General features: G+C 45.7%; 1 protein-coding gene across 2 annotated transcripts in view; it reads left to right on the top strand.

Moving 5' to 3' along the window:
* Window positions 1-25,013, top strand: part of TRRAP (transformation/transcription domain associated protein) — a 41,293-nt gene that overhangs the window by 3,842 nt on the left and 12,438 nt on the right. For both annotated transcript variants that reach the window (XM_032231357.1, XM_032231356.1), the window contains exons 4-23: window positions 661-771; window positions 1,090-1,194; window positions 1,318-1,401; window positions 2,694-2,750; window positions 2,982-3,107; window positions 4,122-4,199; window positions 4,929-5,017; window positions 6,294-6,390; window positions 6,537-6,675; window positions 7,160-7,238; window positions 10,434-10,668; window positions 11,766-12,093; window positions 13,462-13,559; window positions 14,695-14,889; window positions 16,184-16,375; window positions 18,020-18,185; window positions 19,490-19,746; window positions 21,146-21,346; window positions 22,621-22,772; window positions 24,298-24,497. In XM_032231357.1, coding sequence (XP_032087248.1) covers window positions 661-771; window positions 1,090-1,194; window positions 1,318-1,401; window positions 2,694-2,750; window positions 2,982-3,107; window positions 4,122-4,199; window positions 4,929-5,017; window positions 6,294-6,390; window positions 6,537-6,675; window positions 7,160-7,238; window positions 10,434-10,668; window positions 11,766-12,093; window positions 13,462-13,559; window positions 14,695-14,889; window positions 16,184-16,375; window positions 18,020-18,185; window positions 19,490-19,746; window positions 21,146-21,346; window positions 22,621-22,772; window positions 24,298-24,497 — 2,989 coding nt within the window. The remainder of the gene's footprint in view (window positions 1-660; window positions 772-1,089; window positions 1,195-1,317; window positions 1,402-2,693; window positions 2,751-2,981; window positions 3,108-4,121; window positions 4,200-4,928; window positions 5,018-6,293; window positions 6,391-6,536; window positions 6,676-7,159; window positions 7,239-10,433; window positions 10,669-11,765; window positions 12,094-13,461; window positions 13,560-14,694; window positions 14,890-16,183; window positions 16,376-18,019; window positions 18,186-19,489; window positions 19,747-21,145; window positions 21,347-22,620; window positions 22,773-24,297; window positions 24,498-25,013) is intronic.

Raw genomic sequence — 25,013 nt, 5'->3', positions numbered from 1 at the left:
GCAACGTCCACTTTTACTTGTCTCGCTTAGCCACAGGAATTCTGGGCCCAATTGTTGTAGGTCGAGGAGTACCTGTAACGGGTAACACCACAAAACCGCGGACGACAAAATCGCGGTCGACGAAAGCGCGTATGTGACGTCATCACAGCGCGACGAAAAAGATCGAAAAATGTAAAAATAAAGCGAAAACCTTACCCTAACCCCCCCAAACCTAACCCTAAACCTAACCCTTAACCTAACCCTAAACCTAACCCTTAACCTAACCCTTAACCTAACGAAAAACCTAACGCTAACCCTTAACCTAACGCTAAACGTAACGCTAACGCTCTAAACCTAACCCTAACCCTTAACCTAACCCTAACCCTTAACCTAACGCTTACCTTTATGTGAATCGGCTTGCTGTAATTTAATTTTTATTTCAATTTTTTGATCTTTTTCGTCGCGTTGTGATGACGTCACATACGCGATTTCGTCGATCGCGCTTTTGTGGAACGCGGTTTTGACGGGTCACGCCTGTAACGGAGGTTGGCTGGGGAATTCTGGGAGTTGAAGTCCACCCATCTTAAAGTTGAGGTTGAGAAAGCAGTATTTTATGCCGTCTGTGTGGTTGGAAACCCCCCCACCCCTCCAAAAAAAGGTCTTTTATTTTTCTCTTGCTAGAACGTCACTTCATCTCCTCAATATTCCACATTCCTGGAACACATCATCCCTCGCTTCCTGACGTTTCTCCAAGATGGGGAAGTCCAGTTCCTGCAGGAAAAACCTGCACAGGTATGCTCCAGAAATCATCAGCCTTCGTTCAGCTGGGACGGCCAAGGAGGGGATGAATTTCCAAAGAAAAACAGGTGTTTCCTTGTCTTGTAGATCAGGGGTGTCAAACTGGATTTCTTCGAGGGCCGAATCAGCATTGTAGTTCTCCTCTGTGGGCCAGTGGTGGCGGGAGGGCAGGGGGAAGGATGGGACGGCTGCCTCCTACAGTACCCCGCCGGCCAAAACAGGGCATGGGTCTTATATTTTAACGTAAACATGTTTATCATTCAAAAACCAAGTTCTGTTCCTCGTTTTTTTTTTCTCTCTCCCCTTCTGCAGCAACTGAGAAAATTAGTTTTGGAAATAATCCACAGAATACCAACCAACGAGCATCTGCGCCCGCACACCAAAAATATCTTATCTGTGATGTTTAGATTTCTAGAGGTAATGCTGTTTGATTCTTCTCTTCGCATTTTTGTTCCAAACCGTTTGCACTATGCGGTTCTGATTTTTGATTTTTGTTATGTAATAAACCCTTTTCTATCTGTCTCCCACCCTCATTTTTAGACCGAAAATGAAGAAAATGTTCTTATTTGCTTGAGGATAATTATTGAGCTTCACAAACAATTCCGGCCACCCATCACGCAAGAGGTAAATAGTTTCCTGGCCAAAGTTTTTAATTTCAGTGACCTGCTGTTGCGTGACATTGTCAAAGCTCACCAATGTTTTGGGGTTCCCACGTGTAATCTTTGGGGGAGAAGAAAGTTCTTTGCTTGTGATCTCAAGCAGCAGATCCTGGGTTGGACTTTGATTTAGTTTAGCTTACTTTATTGTTATTGCACCTTGTACAACGAAATTAAATGCCACCTTCAGTATACATTATAACCATAAAAATAAAACACAAACATACTGTTCTGACCACCCTCTTCCCACACCAACACACTCCGAGTCAAAGATACTTTCCGGAATTTATTAACAGACAGACAGGTCCTTGGCAGCAAACCGGCACAGATAAGCCTTGGCAGCAATCCAGCCTGCCAAGCTCACAATTCTGTTCTCCAACTGTTCCTGCGTTGACTTCTGCAAGGGGTGTGTGTGTACAAGCAGTCCTTATTATAGTCTGGAGAGGAGCCTAATGACCACCAGCTGAGTGCAATTACCTCCTGTACTTGCGCAACTGTTCCTGACGCCTGTTAGCTCTTCGATGGTGTGCATCCAGCAACAACTCACTGCTGGCGTCCGGATCACTCTCCCTTGTCTCCTCCCCATTGGTCCAAGGCTCAGGCGCCTCCTGGTAGCCAACCAGCCTCTCTGCCCCCTGCTCGGAGTCGGAATCCTGTCCAGGGTCCTCCACATCCTCCAGAGCCGACTCAGAGGGCCCCTCGCTGTCGGAGTCTGGTGTCAGCTCCAACGGCTCCTGCTGGGCCACAACACACACCTCCTTCACATTCTATATAATTGAAGTTGAAAACCCCTGATATTGCATTAATATTGCACTATACCGTAGAATTCAATATAGTTTCTGCCCTGGGATAGAAACTGTTTTTGAACTATTTGTCCTTGGTTTTATTATCCTGTACCGTCTGCCAGATGGTAATAGTTCAAAAAAAAAAGGGTGCCCAGGATGAGATGGATCTTTTTGAACTTTCTTAAGGCAGAGGGAGCTCTAAAGCTCTTCCAAAGAGGGGAGGGGGCAACCCATGATCCTCTGGGCACTGACCGTTGACCCTCTGGAGCGCTGTCCTATCTGCCATTGTGCAATTGGCAAACCAGACACAGGTGCAGTAAGTTAAAATACTCTCTACGGTGCAGCGGTAGAAGGTTACCAGCCGTTTTTCATTCCATTGTTGTTTCCTGAAAAATAACAACAACTTCTTCCAAGGCTAGAATGATTTCAGATTTGGAAATCAAATTTCTCATGACACTTTCCCCTTTTCCTGCAGATTCATCATTTCTTGGATTTTGTGAAACAGATTTACAAGGAGCTTCCAAAAGTAGTGGTAGGTCGTACGATGATGACATTTATATTATTCTTCTATGCTGCATGAAAGTTTCATTGGAAAATCCTTTGTCTTGGTCCAGTAGCGCTGAATCGCTAATGTTTCTTTAGGGTGGGGCTGGTTTTCCTAAATTCCTTATCCCGGAATCCCATCCGTTCCAATTTAACTTAACGCATCGCGGCCTGCGATCGGCAGCTCGAGTGACGCTTCAGTTGTGTTTCTTAACCATAGAATCGGTACTTTGAGAATCCTCAAGTTGTGCCCGAGAACACCATCCCTACCCCAGAAATGGTGGGCTTGATCACGACGATTGTAGTGAAAGTAAACCCGGAGAGGGACGACAGCGAAACCAGATCGGTGAGTGCCACACCAGTCTTTGTTGGAGAAGTGGCAGAACCTGGGGGCAGAGTCAAACGAGGAATTAGCCTAGAATCCCTACGTGGTCACAAGCGAACTAAGACTTAACCACCCTTGAGTGCTACTGAATTATTTATCTGTCTCCAAAGCTTGTGCTGACCATGAGTTTAGAAGATTCCTGTGCATAGGCTGTTTAGCAATAGATCACTTTAATTGGACCTTCTTGTGTGAACCTGGCCTTATGCCACCTGGCAAGGAAGGAATGCAAGGAAGGAAGGCAGGGAGAGAGGGATGGGTATTCTGACCCAGGCTTCCTTAGAAAGCAAGAATCATGGTCCCGACAACTGTGAATTCCTTTCATTCAGAGTAAGCAAGGCTTAGTAAACAGTCTTTCAGAGGAATGTTTATGCACACGCACCTTATCTCGCTTAGTCAGATAACTAGTTTCCAAATGCAGGGCAAGGCAACACTTGGCACAGAGTCTCCTATAATCCCAAACAAAACTTTCCAGACTGAAATGAAGAAATTGTTTCCTAAAAAGCCCGCTCCCCATTTGTTCCTCTTTTGTTTCCTATGGGAGGAGCCAATCACCTCCAAGGTGTGGCTTTACTCTTAAGTCGACCCTGCTTCCTTAGTTGTTCTTGTCTTCTAGCAGCTCTGCGCATGCGCACACTGGGAACAGGCTCCAGCTGTTCCTCTGCCTCACAGCTGTCTAGCTCCCTCTCTCCCTATGACGCAGAGCCCACCTCTGAGCTTTCCTCAGCCCCCCAGGACTGGCCCATGTTCCTCCCCAACCTCCTCACTGTCCGAATCTGCTGCCAGCTCTGCTGGACGCTGGCGGGCCACAACAATGGCGCTAAGAGGAATGAAATGTGTAGGAGAAGAGATGAGAAGAGAACCTAGGGTGGAGTTAAAAGAGGAATCAGTCTAGAATCTCTACATAATCACAAAGGAACTATGTCTGAAGTCCTTTGAATTCTATTGACCATTCCGTTTTTTCTAATCCTTTTCCAGCACGCAGTCATTCCTCGCGGCTCCCTTTCCTTGAAAGTTTTAGCAGAACTTCCCATAATCGTAGTCCTCATGTATCAGGTTTGTATGAAACGATGTTCACCCGTGTCTAAATTCCCATACCTCCCCACTGCTTTTGTCTTCTTTCCCTCATCGGAGGCGAGACTATAAGAAGTACCGTATTTTTCAGAGTATAAGATGCACCAAGATTTTGAAGAGGCAAATTTAAAAAAAAAGGTTTTGCACTCTGCAGACCTCCCAAAAACAGCCCATTTTTTTTTTAAAAAAAAAAATGGGTATACCTAGCCTTTAGGAGGCTTATAGAGTGCTACTGAGGCCTGCCCCCCCCACCCCCAAATTGAGCAAAAACCAGTCCATTTTTTGCAAAAATGGGCCCATTTTTTTTGTCAAAAAAAGGGAATGCATAGCCTTTAGGAGGCTTGTAGAGTGTTCCTGGGGGCTGTGGAGAGGGGTTAAAAATGAGCAAAAACCGGCCCATTTTCCACTCATTTTTGCCCTCCCCAGCCCCCAGGAGCACTCCGGAAGTCTCCTAAAGGCTCCGCACGGCCATTTTTGCGAAGGGGACAGGGTTTCGGGAGGCCAAAAATGCTGTATTCAGTGCATAAGACGCAACCAGATTTTCAGCCTCTTTTTTTCGCGGGAAAAAGGTGCGTCTTATACTCCGAAAAATACGGTAGGTGTAATTCTGCGTATCTGAACATTGTTGCTACCCTCCTAAAAAAAAAAAGGAAAATAAAAGGTGATTTGGTTATCCTTGCCTTAACACACCTGTTTGTTTTTCTCCCTTAGCTCTATAAGCTGAATATTCACAACGTGGTAGCCGAATTTGTGCCCTTGATCATGAATACCATCATTATTCAGGTGTCCAACCAAGCCAGGTAGGCATAAGGGACTAAAACTTTTAACAAACTCTGAACTGCGTAAACAGACGTACGTTGCTGATACAGGGGCGGGGGGGGGGGGGGAGGAACAAAGTTTTAGCATTCCAGCGTACAATTTCAGAAAAGACCATTGTCTTCGGCCATCATGTGTGTGAGAGATTGATAACTCCTGAATTGGAAACTGCTTTCCTAAATCTTTAGTCTTTTAAGGCAGAGAATGAATGGCAAGATTTTAATTATTTTTTTTTTTTGGAAGCCAGCGTCTCCATTTGAAACTATTCAAAAAGGGGACAGGCCAATGACCCAACCTGACAGCAATTTAATCACAATTGCCTTATTTAACTAAGTGAAGCAAGGGTGGGCTGCTGGCGGTTTGCAGGGATTCGGGAGAACTTCTGGCTAAGATTCTGGGCAGTTTGGAGAGCTGGCTGGCCCCGCCCCTCCCCTCCCAGGAGTCCCCACGTGGCTGTTTTGGATGCAGGTAACTGCAGGACGCGAGAGAGGCTCAGGAAGGGCGAAAACCGGGCTCCAGAGATAGAATAGAAATAGAAAATCTATTTCTATTTCTATATTCCTATTCTATTTCTATTTCTATATTCCTTCTAGTCTATTTCTGTTTCTATTTCTATATTCCTATTCTATTCTATTTCTATATTCCTTCTATTCTATTTCTATTCTATTCTATATTCCTATTCTATTTCTATTCTATTTCTATTCTATTTCTATTCTATTTCTATTCTATTTCTAATCCTATTCTATTCTATTTCTATTTCTATTTCTATTTCTATTTCTATATTCTATCTATTCTATTCTATTCTATTTCTTTTCTATTTCTATATTCCTATTCTATTCTATTTCTATATTCCTTCTATTCTATTCCTATTCTATTCTATTTCTTTTCTATTTCTATTTTCCTTCTATTCTATTCTATTTCTATAATCCTATTCTATTCTATTTCTATATTCCTATTCTATTTCTATTTCTATATTTCTTCTATTCCTATTCTATTTCTATATTCCTATTCTATTCTATTCTATTTCAATTTCTATATTCCTATTCTATTTCTATTCTATTTCTGTTTCTATTTCTGTTTCTATTTCTATATTCCTATTCTATTCCTATTCTATTTTTATTATTTCTATTTCTATTCTTTTTCTATTCTATTCCTATTATTTATATTCCTGTTCTATTCCTATTCTATTTCTATTTCTATTATTTCTATTTCTACTTTATTCTATTCTCATGATCAAATGTGCCTTCTTCCATAATTCAGGCAGAATAAAAACTACAATAAGGAATTGTACGCCGACTTCATTGCTGCCCAGATCAAAACGTTGTCGTTCCTGGCTTACATTATAAGGATTTATCAGGTGAGCCTGGTCATCTGATGAGCCAATCCCACCCAATCCTTCCTCTTCCTTCCTCTTTTAAGTTCCCCTTCGTTGGGGATGTAAACAACGGAGGTCCCATCCCACGGAGGTGCATTTTCTTTTTTTCTTTTTTCTCACCTGGCCAGGAGCTGGTAGCGAAGTATTCCCAGCAGATGGTCAAGGGAATGTTGCAGCTGCTGTCCAACTGCCCAGCAGAAACGGCCCACCTGAGGAAGGAGCTGCTCATCGCAGCCAAGCACATCCTCACCACCGACCTGAGGAGCCGTAAGTACTTTGGCCCTCTTCAGAGGGTTGCATGTAGTCCTCGACTTACGACCTCGACTCGAGCCCAGCGCTTCTGCTGTGAAGCGAGACGCTGGTGGAGTTGAGCTTTGGCCCCTTTTTACGACCTCCGTTGCCCTAATTGCGAAGCGAATCGCTGCAGGTGGTAAGGGAGGACCGCGGCGGTGACGCAAATCTGGCTTCCCCCATTGACTTTGCTCGTCATTAAAAGAGGATCACATGACCTTGGGACGCAGCAACGATCATGAGCCGGGGTGGCGCAGTGGTTAAGAGGCAGTATTGCCGGCTACTTCTGCTGACTGCAGGCTGTCGGCAGTTCGAATCTCACCAGGCTCAAGGTTGATTCAGCCTTCAATCGTTGTAAGTCCAGGACTACCTGCGCCATCTTAAATTAATTGAAGCATCGTAATTAAACCCTATTGCTTTCCTTACGACACCCTCATCCTCTTGTAAATTTTTGTTGCAGAGTTTATCCCGTGCATGGACAAATTGTTCGATGAATCCATACTCATAGGCTCTGGCTACACGGCCCGTGAAACACTCAGGTGGGTAAACGTGCGCTACTATCTGGAGGCCTTTATAGCGGTCCTCTCTAAAAGTTGCAGGTGTCTGCAGGGGAAGGGAAATTGTGATGCATGCAGGGTCTCATCCCTGGGAGATTGGACCATGGGATGGACTTGTGTGTGTGTGTGGGGGGGGGGGGGGCAAGATCTTGAACTTTTAACTGGGTGGGAAAAACCGGGAAGCCTTCAGATTCGGGTTTTCCCAGATGTGCCAACATGGCTCTCTTAACTATGAGGAATACTTTGCCTTGGGCTATTTGAAATCTTGACAATTTGTGTAAAATAGAAATAGAATAGAATGGAATAGAATAGAATAATAGAGCGGAGCAGAATAGATAGAATAGAATATAGAATAAAATAATAGAGTAGAATAGAAAATAATAATGTAGAATAGAATAGCATAGAATATTAGAGTAGAATAGAATATAGAATAAAATAGAATAATCGAGTAGAATAGAAAATAATAATGTAGAATAGAATAGCATAGAATATTAGAGTAGAATAGAATAGAATATAGAATAAAATAATAGAGTAGAATAGAAAATAATAATGTAGAATAGAATAGCATAGAATATTAGAGTAGAATAGAATAGAATAGAATATAGAATAAAATAGAATAATTGAGTAGAATAGAAAATAATGTAGAATAGCATAGCATAGAATATTAGAGTAGAATAGAATATAATAGAATATAGAATATAGAATAAAATAGAATAATAGAGTAGAATAGAAAAGAATAATGTAGAATAGAATAGCATAGAATATTAGAGTAGAATAGAATAGAATAGAAAACTTTATTGCCACTTTAAATGAAATTTTATCACGGCTCTCAAAAGGGTTACCACCACCACCACCATACACTACATAAACATGATAAAAATATGAATAAATAAACAGATAGATAAAAAAATAAAAATTATGCACATATCCACATATATATGACACAGGGAAACAACAAGCAAAGTCAATGGAGGAGCCAGGTTCACTTAACAACCACGTTTTACTCACTTACCCACTGCAGTGATTTCACTTAACAGCGGTGGCCAGAAAGGTCATAAAATGGGGTAAAGTTGAACCAATGCCTCGCTTAACGACAGTTTAGTTTAGTTTAGTTTAGTTTAGTTTATTGAACACTTATAGGCCGCCCTTTTCCCTGAGGGGACTCAGGGCGGCTTACAATAATGAGGGAAGGGGGTGCAAGACGAGACATAAAAGAAAACGTGAGTAAAAAAATAATTAACCATAAAAGCACAACATTCACTCAGCATTCGGGCGGGGAGAGAGTAAAGTCCTATCCCCAGGCCTGACGGGATAGCCAGATCTTGAGGGCCGTGCGGAAGGCCTGGACGGTGGTGAGGGTACGGATCTCCACGGGGAGATTGTTCCATAGCGTCGGAGCTGCAACTGAGAAGGCTCTCCTCCGCGTAGTCGCCAGTCGGCACTGACTGGCGGATGGGATTCGGAGGAGGCCTACCCTGTGCGATCTGATGGGACGCAGGGAGGTAATTGGCAGAAGGCGGTCTCTCAAATAGCCAGATCCACTACCATGGAGCGCTTTATGGATGGTAAGTAGGACCTTGAAGTGCACCCGGCGATCAACAGGTAGCCAGCGCAGCTCACGGAGGATCGGTGTTATGTGGGCGAACCGCGGTGCGCCCACGATCACTCGCGCGGCCGCATTCTGGACTAGCTGAAGTCTCCGGGTGCTCTTCAAGGGCAGCCCCATGTAGAGCACATTGCAGTATTCCAGCCTAGAGATCACAAGGGCTCGAGTGACTGTTGTGAGGGCCTCCCGGTTCAGGTAGGGCCGCAACTGGCGCACCAGGCGAACCTGGGCAAATGCCCCCCTGGTCACAGCTGACAAGTGATGGTCGAAACTCAGCTGTGGGTCCAGGAGGACTCCCAAGTTGCGGACCCTGTCTGAGGGGTATAAATTTTGCCCCCCCAGCCTGATTGATGGAACATTAGCCAAATTGTTGGGAGGAAAACACAACAGCCACTCGGTCTTTTCCGGGTTGAGTACCAGTTTGTTAGCTCTCATCCAGTCTTTAACAGCCTTGAGGCCCCGGTTCATCACGTCCACCGCTTCATTGAGTTGGCACGGGGCGGACAGATACAACTGTGTATCGTCCGCGTATTGATGGTATTTAATTCCGTGCCTCCGAATGATCTCGCCCAGCGGTTTCATGTATATGTTGAATAGCAGGGGGGATAAGACCGAACCCTGCGGCACCCCATAAGTTAGGGGCCTCGGGGACGATCTCTCCCCCCCCCACCAACACCGACTGCGACCTGTCCGAGAGGTAGGAGGAGAACCACTGCAGAACAGTGCCGCCCACCCCCACCTCCCGCAGTCGTCGCAGAAGGATACCATGGTCGATGGTCGACAGAAATTTGGGGCTCTACTGTAGCCGTACGCTGTGGACTATCTGTAATATTCAACCCTGTTGAATGGGGTTTGTTCCCAGGAAAGCACAAAATGTTGGTTCACGACATAGGCCCCCCCCTGAATTAATATTTAAGTAAGTAATTTAAGTAATGTTTAATTTTACTTACCGTATAAGTAAGTCTTTTCATTTTATGGGCCAATTGGGAGGAACCCGCGTCCATTAAAGCCAAATGTTCGCGAAACCCAATGTTACTTATAAAGCCCTTTATGGTATTGGATCTGGGTACTTGAGAGACCGCCTGCTGCCAATTACCTCCCACAGACCCATTAGATCTCACAGGGTTGGCCTCCTCCGGGTTCCGTCTACCAGCCAATGCCATCTGGCTATTACCCGGGGGAGGGCCTTCTCTGTGGCAGCTCCGGCCCTCTGGAATGAACTCCCCGCAGGGATTCGGACCCTCACCTCTCTCCAGGCCTTCCGAAAAGCCGAGTCAAAACCTGGCTTTGCCGGCAGGCCTGGGGGTGATGAGTTCCCTCCCCTCTCGACATGTATGGTTGTGCGACTGTTGTTTACTTTTATTATTTGTATTTTTTTTTATGTTCCCCTTTTTCCCCCTTGAATTGTTCGCTGCCCTGAGTCCTCCCGGAGAAGGGCGGCATACAAATAATAAAATTCTATTCTATTCTATTCTATTCTTACCTAACGCCCATGAATGTTACGCGGTGTTCATAATATTTATGTCATATACACCCGTGTGCTTTACAATCCCCCTCCCCCCCCCTTTTAGGCCCCTTGCGTACAGCACCCTGGCCGATCTGGTCCACCACGTCCGGCAGCACTTACCCCTCAACGACCTCTCCCTGGCCGTCCAGCTCTTCGCCAAGAATATCGATGACGAGTCTTTGCCCAGCAGCATCCAGACCATGTCGTGCAAACTTCTGCTGAACCTGGTGGATTGCATTCGGTCCAAGAGCGAGCAGGAGAACGGAAACGGCAGAGATATCCTCATGAGGATGTTGGAGGTAGGAAGGCTTGTACGCGGGAATGAGGGGACCGCGGTGGTGGGAATGCTAGCCTGAGACGAAAGAGAAAGAGGGAAAGAGGCTGAAGACGGACCCTTTCTAACAGTTCCCGGAGTATGTACTTTGTGGTACTTGTTATGTCCAATCTTGGCAACTTTTTGTTGACTTCAACTTCAACATGGCTGGCTGGGAGATGAAGTCCGCAGATCTTAAAAGTTGCCACGGTTGGGCAATCCAGCTTTATGGAGACGGTAGCATGCTTTAGTTCGGCAAGATTTCTGTCTATAGGTGAGAAACAATAAACCAATCGGCTTGAAGGAATCGTAACATGTTCTGAGCTAGGCTTCCCCCAAAAAGCACGAGGCAGAGTCTTGGTCCCGGCAAACTCCCTTTTATTAAACGAATGTGAATTCCTCTCGTTCACATTCAGCAAAAGCCTGGCAAACAGTCTTTCAAAGGAGTATTTATGACCACAGACCTTATCTATCTGGGAAAGCTGCCATGTAAATATTTCCCAAATGTGTTGGTGTGCAAGGAAAGACTTGGCTCAGAGTCTCTGAGATTCACGGACAGCTCTTCACACTCCTGAAACGAGCGAACAAGTTGTTTCCTGCAAAAGCCCACTCCCCCTTCACGCCTCTTTTATTTCCGATGGGATGTTTCAATCACCTTCGACCTGTGACTTTACTCCCAAGTCAACCGTGAATTCTTAGCTGTCCTTCTGGCAGCTCTGTGCATGCGTACACTGGGAACAGGCTCCAGCTGTTCCTCTGCCTCACTGCGGTCTAGCCCCATAGGCACCTGATCACTAGCAGATGGCCTCGGCCGCATTTCTGCCTCCGACGCAGAGCCTTCATCCGAGCCTTCCCCAGCCTCCAGGACTGGCCTGTGTTCCCCCACAACCTCCTCACTGTCCAACTCTGCTGGCCACTGGCCGGCCACAACATATGTCTTCTTTGGCGCCTGACAATGAAGGGGGCATTTAAAAGACTTCAAAGCAAAAGGAATTCCAGCTGCTTCCTTCCTCCACCCCCTACGGTACTTTAATGCCAGTTTTATTCCTGATCTCCCTTTCTCTCCTCCTCTTCATTCCTTAGGTATTCGTCTTGAAATTCCACACCATTGCCCGCTATCAGCTTTCCATTATCTTTAAAAAGTGCAAGCCCCAGTCAGAGCTGGGGGCAGGAGAAGCCGCTTTAACGGGCGCACCGGCAGGAGGAAACGCACTTCCGGTCACGGTGCCCTCCCCTGCGCCCACCACCCCGGTAGCCCCAGCTTCAGGACCGGTCTTTGAGAAGCAAGGGGAGAAGGAGAAGGAGGACAAGCAGACTTTTCAAGTCACCGATTGCCGGAGCTTGGTGAAGACTTTAGTCTGTGGGGTCAAGACCATTACATGGGGCATCACGTCTTGTAAAGCCCCCGGAGGTAAAACTGACTGATGTTTAATTTTTTTAAAAAAATAAAATTATTCAGGTTGCAACTCAATCCCGGACGTTTCAGTTAAACCTGTGAACTGAAACTTGGCTCTTTCTTTTTTGCTTTTAAAAAAAGTGTTTGTTTATTTGTATCTCACTTTTGTTGTTTTTACAAAGACGGCAAACATATCCAACACATCTTCCTTCCTCCTGGTTTCCCCCACCACAGAATAATGGAAAACAGAGATGGAAGGGACCTTGGAGGTCTTCTAGTCCAACCCACTGCTCAGGCAGGAAAATCTGTAATATTCCAGACAAATGGTTGTCCAGTCTCTTAAAAACTTCCAGTGTTGGAGCATTCACAACTTCTGGAGGCAAGTTGTTCCACCAATTAATTGTTCTCACTGTCAGGAAATTTCTCCTTAGTTCTAGGTTGTTTCTCTCCTTGATTAGTTTCCATCCATTGCTTCTTGTCCTGCCTTCTGGGGCTTTGGAGAAGAGGTTGATCCCCCTCTTCTTTGTGGCAGCCCTTCAAATATTGGAAAACTGCTAACATAAGGAGCAACTTCCTAACAGTGAGGACAATTAACCAATGGAAGAGCTTGCCTTCAGAAATTGTGGGTGCTTCATCACTGGAGATTTTAAAGAAGAAATTAGACAGTCACTTATCTGAAATAGTATAGGTTCTCCTGCTTGAGCAGGAAGCTGGACTAGAAGACCTCCAAGGTCCCTTCTAGCTCCTCCTCCTCCTCTTCTTCTTCTTCTTCTTCTCCTCCTCCTCCTCCTCCTCCTCCTCTTCTCCTTCTCCTCCTTCTCCTTCTTCTTCTTCTTCTTCTTCTCCTCCTCCTCCTCCTCCTCCTCCTCCTCCTCCTCCTCCTTCTCCTCCTCCTCCTCCTCCTCCTCCTTCCTCCTCCTCCTTCTTTCTTTTTTCTTCTTCTCCTCCTCCTCCTCCTCCTCCTCCTCCTCCTCCTCCTTCCTCCTCCTTCTTCTTTCTTCTTCTCTTCTTCCTCTTCTTCTTCTCCTTCTCCTCCTCCTCCTCCTCTTTCTCCTCCTCCTTCTCTTCCTTCTCCTCTCCTCTTCTCTTTTTGCATTCCCCCTACATCAGGAAGCAAAACTGCATCAAAGCATTTCCCTAAAAGAGTTGTGCCTTCCTCTTCTGCAGGAGAAAGCAGAGTGTCTCTTCCAAGATATTTGTTGCCTGCCCAATTGGAGGTGGCAACGTTTTATTGCATTAAGATGTTGGAATAAATTAATTATGCTGGATAAATAGAACAAATGGGGCCGCCCTGTTTTATTGTTATGCAAACTAGTGATCTTTTACGGCTAAAATAAAAATCTGATCTCAGGGATTTCTTCTCTTTCCTCTGTTTTCATTTAGAAGCCCAGTTCATTCCCAATAAGCAGCTTCAGCCTAAAGAGACCCAGATCTATATAAAATTGGTCAAATATGCCATGCAGGCTTTGGACATTTATCAGGTACGTATCAGGATGGATGCGGTTTATAACTCTAGTTTGGAAGACGATTATAGGCGGTTCTTGACTTATGACTGCAATTGGGATTTGGAACTTTTGGTCACTATGCAGTGCAGTCAGTAAGTGAGTCCTGCAACATTGTACAACCCTTTTTGCCATGTTTGTTAAGTTTGTTATATCTATCTATCTATCTATCTATCTATCTATCTATCTATCTATCCATCCATCCATCCATCCATCCATCCATCCATCCACTCATCCACCCACCCATCCACCCACCCACCCACCCACCCACTCACCCATCCACCCACTCACCCATCTCTCCATCCATCTCCATCCATCCATCCATCTCTCCATCCATCCATCTCTCCATCCATCCATCTCTCCATCAATCCATCCACCCACCCATCAATCCAACCATCCACCCACCCACCCACACACTCACCCATCTATCCATCTCTCCATCCATCTATCTCTCTCTCCATCCATCTCTCCATCCATCAATCCATCCATCCATCCATCCACCCACCCACCAATCCATCCATCCATCCACCCACCCACCCACCCACTCACCCATCCACCCACCCATCTCACTATCCACCCACTCACCCATCTATTCATCTCTCCATCCATCTCCATCCATCCATCCATCCATCCATCCATTTCTCCATCCATCCATCCATCAATCCATCCACCCACCCACCAATCCATCCATCATCCACCCACTCACCCATCCACCCACCCATCTCACTATCCATCCACCCACCCATCCATCCTTCTCCACCCATCCATCCACCCATTCACCCATCCATCCATCTCTCCATCCATCTCCATCAATTTCTCTCTCCATCCATCCATCCATCCATCCATCCATCCATCTCTCACCATCCATCCATCTCTCCATCATCCATCTCCATCCATCTCTACATCCATCCAACTCTCCATCCATCTCTCTATCCATCCACCCATCTCGCTATCTATTGGTTGATGCTTTATCTAAACCTATGTTTATATATTGGTGATGACCTCTGTAGGTTCCATGTGCTGAATCAAGAAATAAAAAAGCTCAGTCTTTTCTCATTAAAGCCATCATGGACACCTTATTTTAATTCTGTGAAAATGTATCCTTTGCACCCAGGTCCAAATTGCCGGGAATGGGCAGACGTACATTCGGGTCGCCAACTGCCAGACGGTCAGAATGAAGGAGGAGAAAGAGGTCCTGGAACACTTTGCTGGGGTCTTCACCATGATGAACCCCCTGACTTTCAAGGAGATCTTCCAGACCTCTGTCCCTTACATGGTGGAAAGGATCTCCAAGAACTACGCGCTTCAGGTAATATATTTTGTCTCCTTGACGGTGACCGACCCATGAAACGAGGCATCAAAGATCAACTGTTCTTCTCCAGCACCGATTTCTAACAGTCGGGGGATTTTATGCGGAGCACGTAGTTGCACCAGACGTGATCTTCAGCAGGTTCTGACCAGTTCTGGAGAACCGGTAGTGGAAATTTTGAGTAGTTCGGAGAATCGGCAAATACCACCTCTGGCTGGCCCCGCCCCCATCTATTCTCTGCCTCCCGAGTCCCAGCTGATCAGGAAGGAATGGGGATTTTGCAGTATCCTTCTCCTGCCACGCCCAATAAGTCATGCCCACAGCACTGGTAGTAAAAAAAAATTGAATCCCACCACTGCTGTGCACCCGAGATTGGACTGTGACTGTCACGACTGAAGATGAAAATAATTGAAGTGGGAAGATCTCTCTAAAAAGATCCACACCCAGCTGTTCTAAAAGAAATCCCCCCCCCATCCCATAACAACCCTGTGAAGTGATTTGGGCTGGTCCAGTCACCCAGCCAGCTTTCATGGCTAAGGTGGGACTAGAACTCTCAGACATCTGGTGACTGGCCTTAAAGTCACCCAGCCGGCTTAGATGCCTGAGGCAGGACTAGAACTCGCTGTCTCCTGGTGATTGGCCCAAAGTCACTCAGCCGTCTTTTATGCCTAAGGCGGGACTAGAACTCTCAGTCTCCGGGTGATTGGCCCAAAGTTAATCAGCTGGCTTTTATGCTTAAGGCAGGACTAAAACTCATAGTCTACTGGTGATTGGCCCAAAGTTAACCAGCTTGCTTTTATGCCTAAGGCGGGACTAAAACTCACAGTCTACTGGTGATTGGCCCAAAGTTAACCAGCTTGCTTTTATGCCTAAGGCGGGACTAGAACTCTCAGTCTCCTGGTGATTGGCCTAAAGTTAACCAACTGGCTTTTATCCTTAAGGCGGGACTAAAACTCACAGTCTCCTGGTGATTGGCCCAAAGTTAACCAGCTGGCCTTTATGCCTAAGGCGGGACTAAAACTCACAGTCTCCTGGTGATTGGCCCAAAGTTAACCAGCTGGCTTTTATGCTTAAGGCGGGACTAAAACTCACAGTCTCCTGGTGATTGGCCCAAAGTCACCCAGCCAGCTTTCATGCCTAAAGCGGGACTAGAACTCACGAGTACTTGATTTCTGGCCTGTTGCCTTACCTACTGGACCAAACTGGCTCTCAGTTAACATTTTTAATATTTTAGCATTAACATTGCAGTTTTGGAGGGGATAAAAAACCAATTGCTTTTTTTCTCTTTTGACAGATCGTTGCAAATTCTTTCTTGGCCAATCCTACGACCTCGGCTTTATTTGCCACTATCCTGGTGGAGTATCTGCTTGACCGACTGCCTGAAATGGGTTCCAATGTGGAGCTGTCCAACCTGTATCTCAAACTCTTCAAGTTGGTTTTTGGTTCGGTTTCGCTCTTTGCTGCGGAAAACGAGCAGATGTTGAAGGTAAATTGCTGGAGAAATGGAGAATGAACACAATAGAATAGAATAGAATAGAATAGAAAGTAGAATAGAGAACAGAATAGAGAATAGAATAGAATAGAATAGAAAATAGAAAGAAAATAATAGAGAATAGAATAAAAGAAAATAGAAAAGAAAATAGAATAGAGTAGAGAATAGAATAGAGAATAAAAAATGGAATAGAAAGTAGAATAGAAAATAGAATAGAATAGAAAGAAAGAAAATAATAAATAGAGAATAGAATAGAATAAAATAAAATAGAAAATAAAATAAAATAGAAAAGAAAATAGAATAGAATGGAAAGGAAAATAGAATAGAATGGAAAAGAAAATAGAATAGAAAATAGAATAGAATAGAAAATAGAATAGAATAGAAAATAGAATAGAATAGAAAATGGAATAGAAAATAGAATAGAAAGAAAATAATAGAGAATAGAATAGAAAATAAAATAGAATAGAAAATAAAATAGAAAGTAATAGAAAATAGAAAGAAAATAATAGAGAATAGAATAGAATTCTTTATGGGCAAAGTGTGATTGGACACACACGGAATTTGTCTTTGGTGCAGATAGTCTCCGTGTACATAAAAAGGCAAGATAAATTCGTAGAGAATCATAAGGTCTTTCAACTGCCAAGAACTCTTGTTTACTGGTGGGTTAATTGCTTAACCCCAAACTGCTTCTTGCCTGGCAAATAAATCTTAAGATGTGCAAAGTGTATTCCTTTCTCAGAATTCAATTCTATCTTTTGTGTTTTCTAAGTCAGGCTCCTGAGTCAGGGTCATTTGGATTATACAGAGGGCAAATCCAATTTCATTGGCGTGATATACGGCTGGCTTTGCTGCACGCCGGTTAAATTATTCGGTTCTCAGAAGAACCGATGCGTGGCCCTGAATAAACAATTTAATTTGTGGGATGAAAGTATTTCTTACCAAAAGTGGCGCAAGGCCAGGCCTTTAAGAGGTTAATAATAATAGTAATAATAATAAAAGAAACTTTCCTGGTGATTTCGGAGTTTGTTACTGGGTTGAGTCAGACGGCCCTTTCTTTCAGCTCCCCCATTTTTTTTTAAAAAAATTGATTCATTCATTCAATTTTATAACTGCTCATCGGGGCAGGATGGAAATTTTTTAGCAAGGGGTTCTCTGCCTGGTTGCTGGGTGGGCGTGGCCTAGTTGGCTTCCAGCGGGTCCGTTTCCGGGCTCCAGAGGGCCTCTGCGCGGGCCCTGCACTTACCTCTCATCCAAAACGGGTTGCGTGGAGACTTCTGGGAGGGATGGGGCGCGGCCAGCCACTCCTTACAAACGACTGGTTCGGCAAACCAGATTAAAATTAGCCTCCAGTTCTCCTGAACCGGCTGAATCCCACCCCTGACACTCATCTCAATCAACGACTTTGGGCAGTTTGCCATTAATAAAAAAAAATTCTACGATTAAAACCATAAAAATATTTTAAAACGGTAAAACACGTTCGAAATAAATGGACCCAGCGACTTACTCACTTAACCGTTCTTGGAGAAGACGCTTCACCTGCGATCCAGCGTCCCAACCATTCTAGCCATTCTGTGCTTCCTCCAGACAGATAACTGGAAAACGGGTTTCATTTTTGACTTGCTCCTTTCTGTCTTTCAGCCGCATCTCCATAAAATAGTCAACAGCTCCATGGAACTCGCACAAACGGCCAAAGAACCTTACAACTACTTCCTGCTGCTGAGGGCCCTTTTCCGATCCATCGGGGGAGGCAGCCACGATCTCTTGTATCAGGAATTCTTGCCCTTGTTGCCTAACCTACTACAAGGTCAGTAATGCTCTAGGACTGGGGTCCCCCAGCCTGATATCTGTGGACTGGCCACTGGGCCACTGCAGACCAGAAACTGGGCCGCAGGAACAAACGAATTCCCGTGGGATACAGGCAGCACTCAAAGCCACGTTCCCCTCCGATCCAGGGAAAAACCTCTGTCTATGGAAGCGGTCCCTGGTGGTCCCAAAAGATTGGGGGCCGTTGCTCTAAGCTCATCAAGCAGCCTCCCCCATCTTCCTACCGCCCTACAGGTGGGCCTCGACTTCACAGTCGGTTCTTTAGTGGCCGTTCGGAGTCACAAAAATAGCAATAGCACTTAGACTTATATACCGCTTCACAGTGCTTTTACAGCCGTCTCTAAGCGGTTTATAGAGTCAGCCTCTCTTGCCCACCAACAATCTGGGTCCTCATTTGACCAACCTTGGAAGGATGGAAGGCTGAGTCAACCTTGAGCTGGTCAGGATCGAACTCCTGGCAATGGGCAGAGTCACTCTGCAATACTGCATTCTAATCACTGTGCCACCATGCCTTCCTTCCTTCCTTCCTTCCTTCCTTCCTTCCTCCCTTCCTCCCTCCCTCCCTCCCTCCCTCCCTCCCTCCCTCCTTCCTTTACAAGCAATAGCAGACAGCAGATTTATATAACGCTTCACAGTGCTTTTACAGCCCTCTCTAAGAGGTTTACAGAGTCAGCCTCTTGCCCCCAAACAATCTGGGTCCTCATTTTACCCACCTCGGAAGGATGGAAGGCTGAGTCAACCTTGAGCCTCTCAGGATCGAACTCCTGGCAATGGGCAGAGTCACTCTGCAATACTGCATTCTAATCACTGTGCCACCATGCCTTCCTTCCTTCCTTCCTTCCTTCCTTCCTTCCTTCCTTCCTTCCTTCCTTCCTTCCTTCCTTTACAAGCAATAGCAGACAGCAGATTTATATACCGCTTCACAGTGCTTTACAGCCCTCTCTAAGTGGATTATAGAGCCAGCCTCTTGCCCCCAACAATCTGGGTCCTCATTTTACCAACCTCGGAAGGATGAAAGGCTGAGTCAACCTTGAGCTTGGTGGGATTTGAATTGCCAAAGGGATTTTTCTCGGGGGCCAGGAGTTGGCTTCCTGCTCTCGGGAAGCCTCGGTCAGAACAGGTGGTAACCATGAAAAACAGGCCTAGGTCCTTTTTTTCAGTGCTGTCATAACTTCAAACTGTCACTAAATGACACTTTGTAAGTCGAGGACTACCTGTATCTCCTCTTTACGGTTTGTGGGGGTGGACCTGATGATCTGGCCTTTGCTCCTTGTCGCTCTCCAGGTCTCAACATGCTCCAGAGCGGTTTGCACAAACAGCACATGAAGGATTTATTCGTCGAGCTCTGCTTGACGGTCCCGGTTCGCCTCAGCTCCCTCCTTCCTTACCTGCCGATGCTGATGGATCCTTTGGTATCCGCCTTAAATGGATCTCAGACGCTGGTCAGCCAAGGCCTGCGCACCCTGGAGCTGTGCGTAGATAATCTGCAGCCGGATTTCTTGTACGATCACATCCAACCTGTCCGGGCTGAATTGATGCAGGTAAAAAGAGTCGTTCCGTGAACAGCAGCCTTTTCGGAGTATAAGACGCATCTTTTTCCCCTGCAAAAAAGAGGCTGAAAATCTGGGTGCATCTTAATACACTTGAATACAGCATATTTTGCCTCCTGAACCCACCCACCACCGCCCACTTCGCCATGCAAAGTTTGTAGGAAGCTTTTAGGGAGCTCCTGGGGGCTGGGGAGGGCAAAAATTAACAAAAAAACTGAGCTGTTTTTTACTCAGTTTTGCCCCCCCCCCCCACAGGCCGCAGGAGCACTCTATAAGCCTCCTAAAGGGTATGCATGCCCTTTTTCTGACAAAAATGGGCCCGTTTTTGCGAAAAACGGGCTGTTTTTTGCTTGTTTTTGTCCGTCCCCCCCCCCTCTCGGAGCACTCTGCAAGCCCCCTAAAGGCTATTCATGCCTTTTTTTTTGGGAGGTTTGCAGAGTGCAAAAAACTTTTTTTTTAATTTGCCTCTTCAAAACCTTGGTGCGTCTTATACTCTGGTGCGTCTTATACTCCGAAAAATACGGTAATTCAGAAAATTAATCTCTGAATTAACCACCCCTCAGATTATGATTGAAAGTGGATGATGGTCTGTTAAACAGAACAAGCAGGCTTGCTTTCTGGGGAAGCTGCTGATAACTGGAAATGGTTGGCAGTTAGTCGGAGGGAGAGAAAGGGAATAGTTTGTCCTCTTTTGAGAACTGTTGAATTGTAACAGGGGAAGTGTGAAACTGTAGCTTGCAAGAATTCCTGCTAGCCAGGATGGGTAGTTCATTGTTAGGGCTAAAACATGAAGAACAGTTGCAGGAACTGGGCATGGTTAATTTAATGAAAAGAAGGACGAGGGGAGACATGATAGCAGTCTTCCGATATCTCAGGGGCTGCCCCAAAGAAGAGGGAGTCAAGCTATTCTCCAAGGCACCTGAGTGTAGAACAAGAAGCAGTGGGTGGAAACTAATCAAGGAGAGAAACAACTTAGAACTGAGGAGAAATTTCCTGACAGTTAAAACAATTAATCAGTGGAACCGAAGTTGCCTCCGGAAGTTGTGAAGGCTCCAACATTGGAAGTCTTTAAGATGTTGGATAGCCATTTGTCTGATGTAGTGCAAGTAGAAAAATAGGAACCACCTTTGGTGGGAAGGTAACAGCGTTCCGTGCGCCTTTGGCATTGAGTCACGCCGGCCACATGACCATGGACAGCGCTGGCACTTCGGCTTTGAAACAGAGATGAGCACCGCCCCCTAGAGTCGGGAACGACTAGCACAAATGCGCGAGGGGAACCTTTACCTATATTGCGTTGAAGAGCTATGAAGGTTTTGAAAACTCATCCTTCTGAGCTCTCCCTTAGAGCTTTCACACACCCACACACACACCCACACCCCTATCTTCTTAGGCTCTCTGGCGAACTCTGCGCAATCCTGCGGAGACCATTTCTCACGTGGCTTACCGCGTGTTGGGAAAATTCGGTGGAAGCAACCGGAAAATGCTGAAGGAGTCCCAGAAGTTGCACTACGTGGTGACAGAGATTCAGGGGCCTAGCATCACGGCGGAGTTCTCTGACTGCAAAGCATCCATTCAGCTGCCCATGGAGAAGGTAAGGCCTATCTTGAGTCCTTTTGGGGTTGAGCGTTTTCAGCCTGGAAAAAAAAAATGCATTCGCATACAGATTCTGGTAGAATGGTGCGGTGGCCTGGAGGTGGCGCTCTTGCCTCACAATTGGGAGGCTGTGAGTTCGATCCTAGGCAGATATTTCTGTCTCTCTCTCTCTCTGTCTCTCTCTGTCTCTGTCTCTCTTTGTCTCTCTCTGTGTCTGTCTCTGTCTGTCTCTCTCTCTGTCTGTGTCTGTCTCTCTCTGTCTCTCTCTCTCTGTCTCTGTCTCTCTCTGCTCTCTGTCTTTCTCTTTCTCTGTCTCTCTGTCTCTTTCTGTCTCTCTCTGTCTCTCTGTCTCTCTCTGCTCTCTGTCTCTCTGTCTCTCTCTGTCTCTATCTCTGTCTCTCTCTCTCTGTCTCTGTCTCTCTCTGTCTCTCTTTCTCCAAAATGAGAATATATCTGCTGAACCAGATCACAATGTCTGTTTCATTTATAACTACACCTGGGATTCATATTTTTAGGATACTTTGCAATATACCACGCACTGTATTCAAAATGTTTATGAATAAAAAAAGATGATGATGATGATGATGATGATGATGATGATACAGATAGATAGATATAGATATAGATATAGATAGAGAGAGATAGAGATAGTTAGAGATAGATAGATATAGAGATAGAGATAGATAGAGATAGATAGAGATAGATAGAGATAGATAGAGATAGATAGAGATAGATAGAGATAGAGATAGAGAGATATAGAGATAGAGATAGATAGAGAGATAGAGATAGAGATATATATAGAGAGATAGAGAGATAGAAATAGATAGAGAGATTAGATATAGATATAGATAGAGAGAGAGAGATTAGATATAGATATAGATAGATAGAGAAAGATACAGATACAGATGTATATATATATATATAGATATATAGATAGAGATAGATAGAGATATAGAGATATAGACATTTAGAGATATAGAGATAGATATAGAGATATAGATAGATATAGATATAGATTCTGGTAGGCCTGAATGTCTCCATTTGGGTCAGATTTGACTTCTGGTGAGATATATTCCTGTTGGCGCAGTGGTTGTTAGAATGCAGTATTGCAGGCTGACTCTGCTGAGTGCCAGCAGTTCGATCCTAATGGACTCAAGGTTGACTCAGCCTTCCATCCCAAACGAGCAGCTCTTGGGTGTTTTCCAACGTGGTGGTGCTTTCTTGGGGTTTCCTACCGGTTGACCAAGAGAGATTCCTTTCCCATCATGGTAGGCCATCGAGACGGCCTTGGACTGTTTGAAGAGCGCCAACACAGAGCCCTACTATCGGAGGCAAGCTTGGGAGGTCATCAAATGCTTCCTGGTCGCCATGATGAGCCTAGATGACAACAAGCATGCATTGTACCAGCTTCTTGCCCATCCCAAGTAAGGACACGGGTGGACCCGTAAAGGAGTATATTTGGAGCTCAGAGTTGACACGAAGGGTCCTTGGTGCTCTCCGAGCTTGCTTGTTTTCTTGAAGACATTTCATGACCTGGCCATGTAACATCGTCAGGGCTGGGAAGGAGTGGGATTTGAGGAGAAGAAGAAGAACCAAGGAATCTCTGGTGCTCTCTGAGCTTGTTTGTTTTCTTACAGATGTTTCATGACCCAACTAGGTAACATCATCAGTGTTAAAGTATGGGGGTGGAGGAGGTGGAGGTGGAAGGAATGTGGGGTCCCTGATGCTCTCTGAGCTTGGTGGCTTTCTTGCAGACATTTCATGGCCCAACTAGGTAACGCCATCAGTGCTAGAAGGGATTGGAGTTTGCAGAGAGGAGGAGGAGGAGGGGAGGAAGAGGAGGAGGAGGAGGAAGAGGACGAGGAGGACAAGGGGAGGAGGAGAGGAGGAGGAGAACTATGGAGTCTTCGGTGCTCTCTGAGCTTGGTGGTTTTTTTGCAGACATAGGTAACGCCATCAGTGCTAGAAGGGAGTGGAGTTTGCAGAGAGGAGGAGGAGGAGGAGGAGGAGGAGGAGGAGGAGGAGGAGGAGGAGGAGGAGGAGGAGGAGGAAGCCAACAAGGGGAGGAGGGGAGGAGGAGGAGAACTATGGAGTCCTTGGTGCTCTCTGAGCTTGGTGGTTTTCTTGCAGACATTTCACGGCCCAACTAGGTAACACCATCAGTGCTAGAAGGGAGTGGGATTTGTAGAATGGAAGAGCAGGAGAAAAGGAGGAGGACTGTGAGATCCTTGTTTTCTTGCAGACATTTCATTACCTGACCACATAATGTCATCAGGGTTAGGAGGAAGGGAGGGGGTTTGTGGAGAGGAAGAAGGCCAGACAAGGAATAATGGATGGGAACAAGGAGAAGAAATTCAACCTGGAAATAAGGAGAAAATTTCTGACAGTGAGAACAATCAACCGATGGAACAAAAGTTGCCTTCGGAGGTTGTGGGAGCTTCATCACTGGAAGCTTTCAAGAAGAGACTGGACTGCCATCTGCCAGAAATGGTGTCGGGTCTCCTGCTTGAACGGGTGGGGTGGGGGGTTGGGGTTGGACTAGATGACCTATAAGGTCCCTTCCAACTCTGTTAATCTGTTAAAAGAGCCGAGGTGGCGCAGTGGTTAAATGCAGCACTGCAGGCTACTTCGGCTGACTGCAGTTCTGCAGTTCGGCTGTTCAAATCTCACCGGCTCAGGGTTGACTCAGCCTTCCATCCTTCCGAGGTGGGTGAAATGTGGACCCAGACTGGGGGGGCAATATGCTGACTCTGTAAACCGCTTAGAGAGGGCTGAAAGCCCTATGAAGCAGTATATAAGTCTAACTGCTATTGCTATTGTTATCCGTTTCCCGGATCCTTTGCTTGGATCCCACAGTTTTCTTTCCCCCAAGGAGACATACTTCAGAGTAAATTGACGGAGTTCTTCTTGGTGTGTCTGTGTGTGTGTGTCTCGCTTTGGTTTTGACAGCTTCACGGAGAAGTCCATTCCCAACGTCATCATCTCTCATCGGTACAAGGCCCAGGACACGCCGGCCCGGAAGACCTTTGAACAGGCCCTAACCGGGGCCTTCATGTCAGCGGTGATTAAGGACCTGCGACCCAGCGCCCTGCCGTTCGTGGCCAGCCTGATCCGCCACTACACCATGGTGGCAGTGGCTCAGCAGTGTGGTAAGGATTCGGCAACGAGCCAGGCGTAAACGTGAAGTATGTTTGTCCCCGATTTTGCCTGCCGGCGTAGAAGCTGGTAACCTGTAAGAAATCCTGCACCCAGTTTTGGTCGCCACGATGTAGGAAAGATGCTGAGACTCTAGAAAGAGTGCAGAGAAGAGCAACAAAGAGGATTAGGGGACTGGAGGCTAAAACATGGAAAGAACGGTTGCAGGAACTGGGTATGTCTAGTTTGATGAAAAGAAGGACTAGGGGAGACATGATAGCAGTCTTCCAATATCTCAGGGGCTGCCACAATGAAGAGGGAGTCAAGCTATTCTCCAAAGCACCTGAGGGTAGAACAAGAATGGGTGGAAACTAATCAAGGAGAGAAGCAACCTAGAACTAAGGAGGAATTTCCTGATAGAACAATTAACCAGTGGAACAACTTGCCTCTAGAAGTTGTGAATGCTCCAACACTGGAAGTCTTTAAGAAGATGTTGGATAACCATTTGCCTGAAGTGGTGTAGGGATTCC

The sequence above is a fragment of the Thamnophis elegans genome, chromosome 14, assembly GCF_009769535.1.
Source record: "Thamnophis elegans isolate rThaEle1 chromosome 14, rThaEle1.pri, whole genome shotgun sequence".
Classification (NCBI taxonomy): Eukaryota; Metazoa; Chordata; class Lepidosauria; order Squamata; family Colubridae; genus Thamnophis; species Thamnophis elegans.
This window is presented reverse-complemented; position numbering and strand designations above follow the sequence as displayed.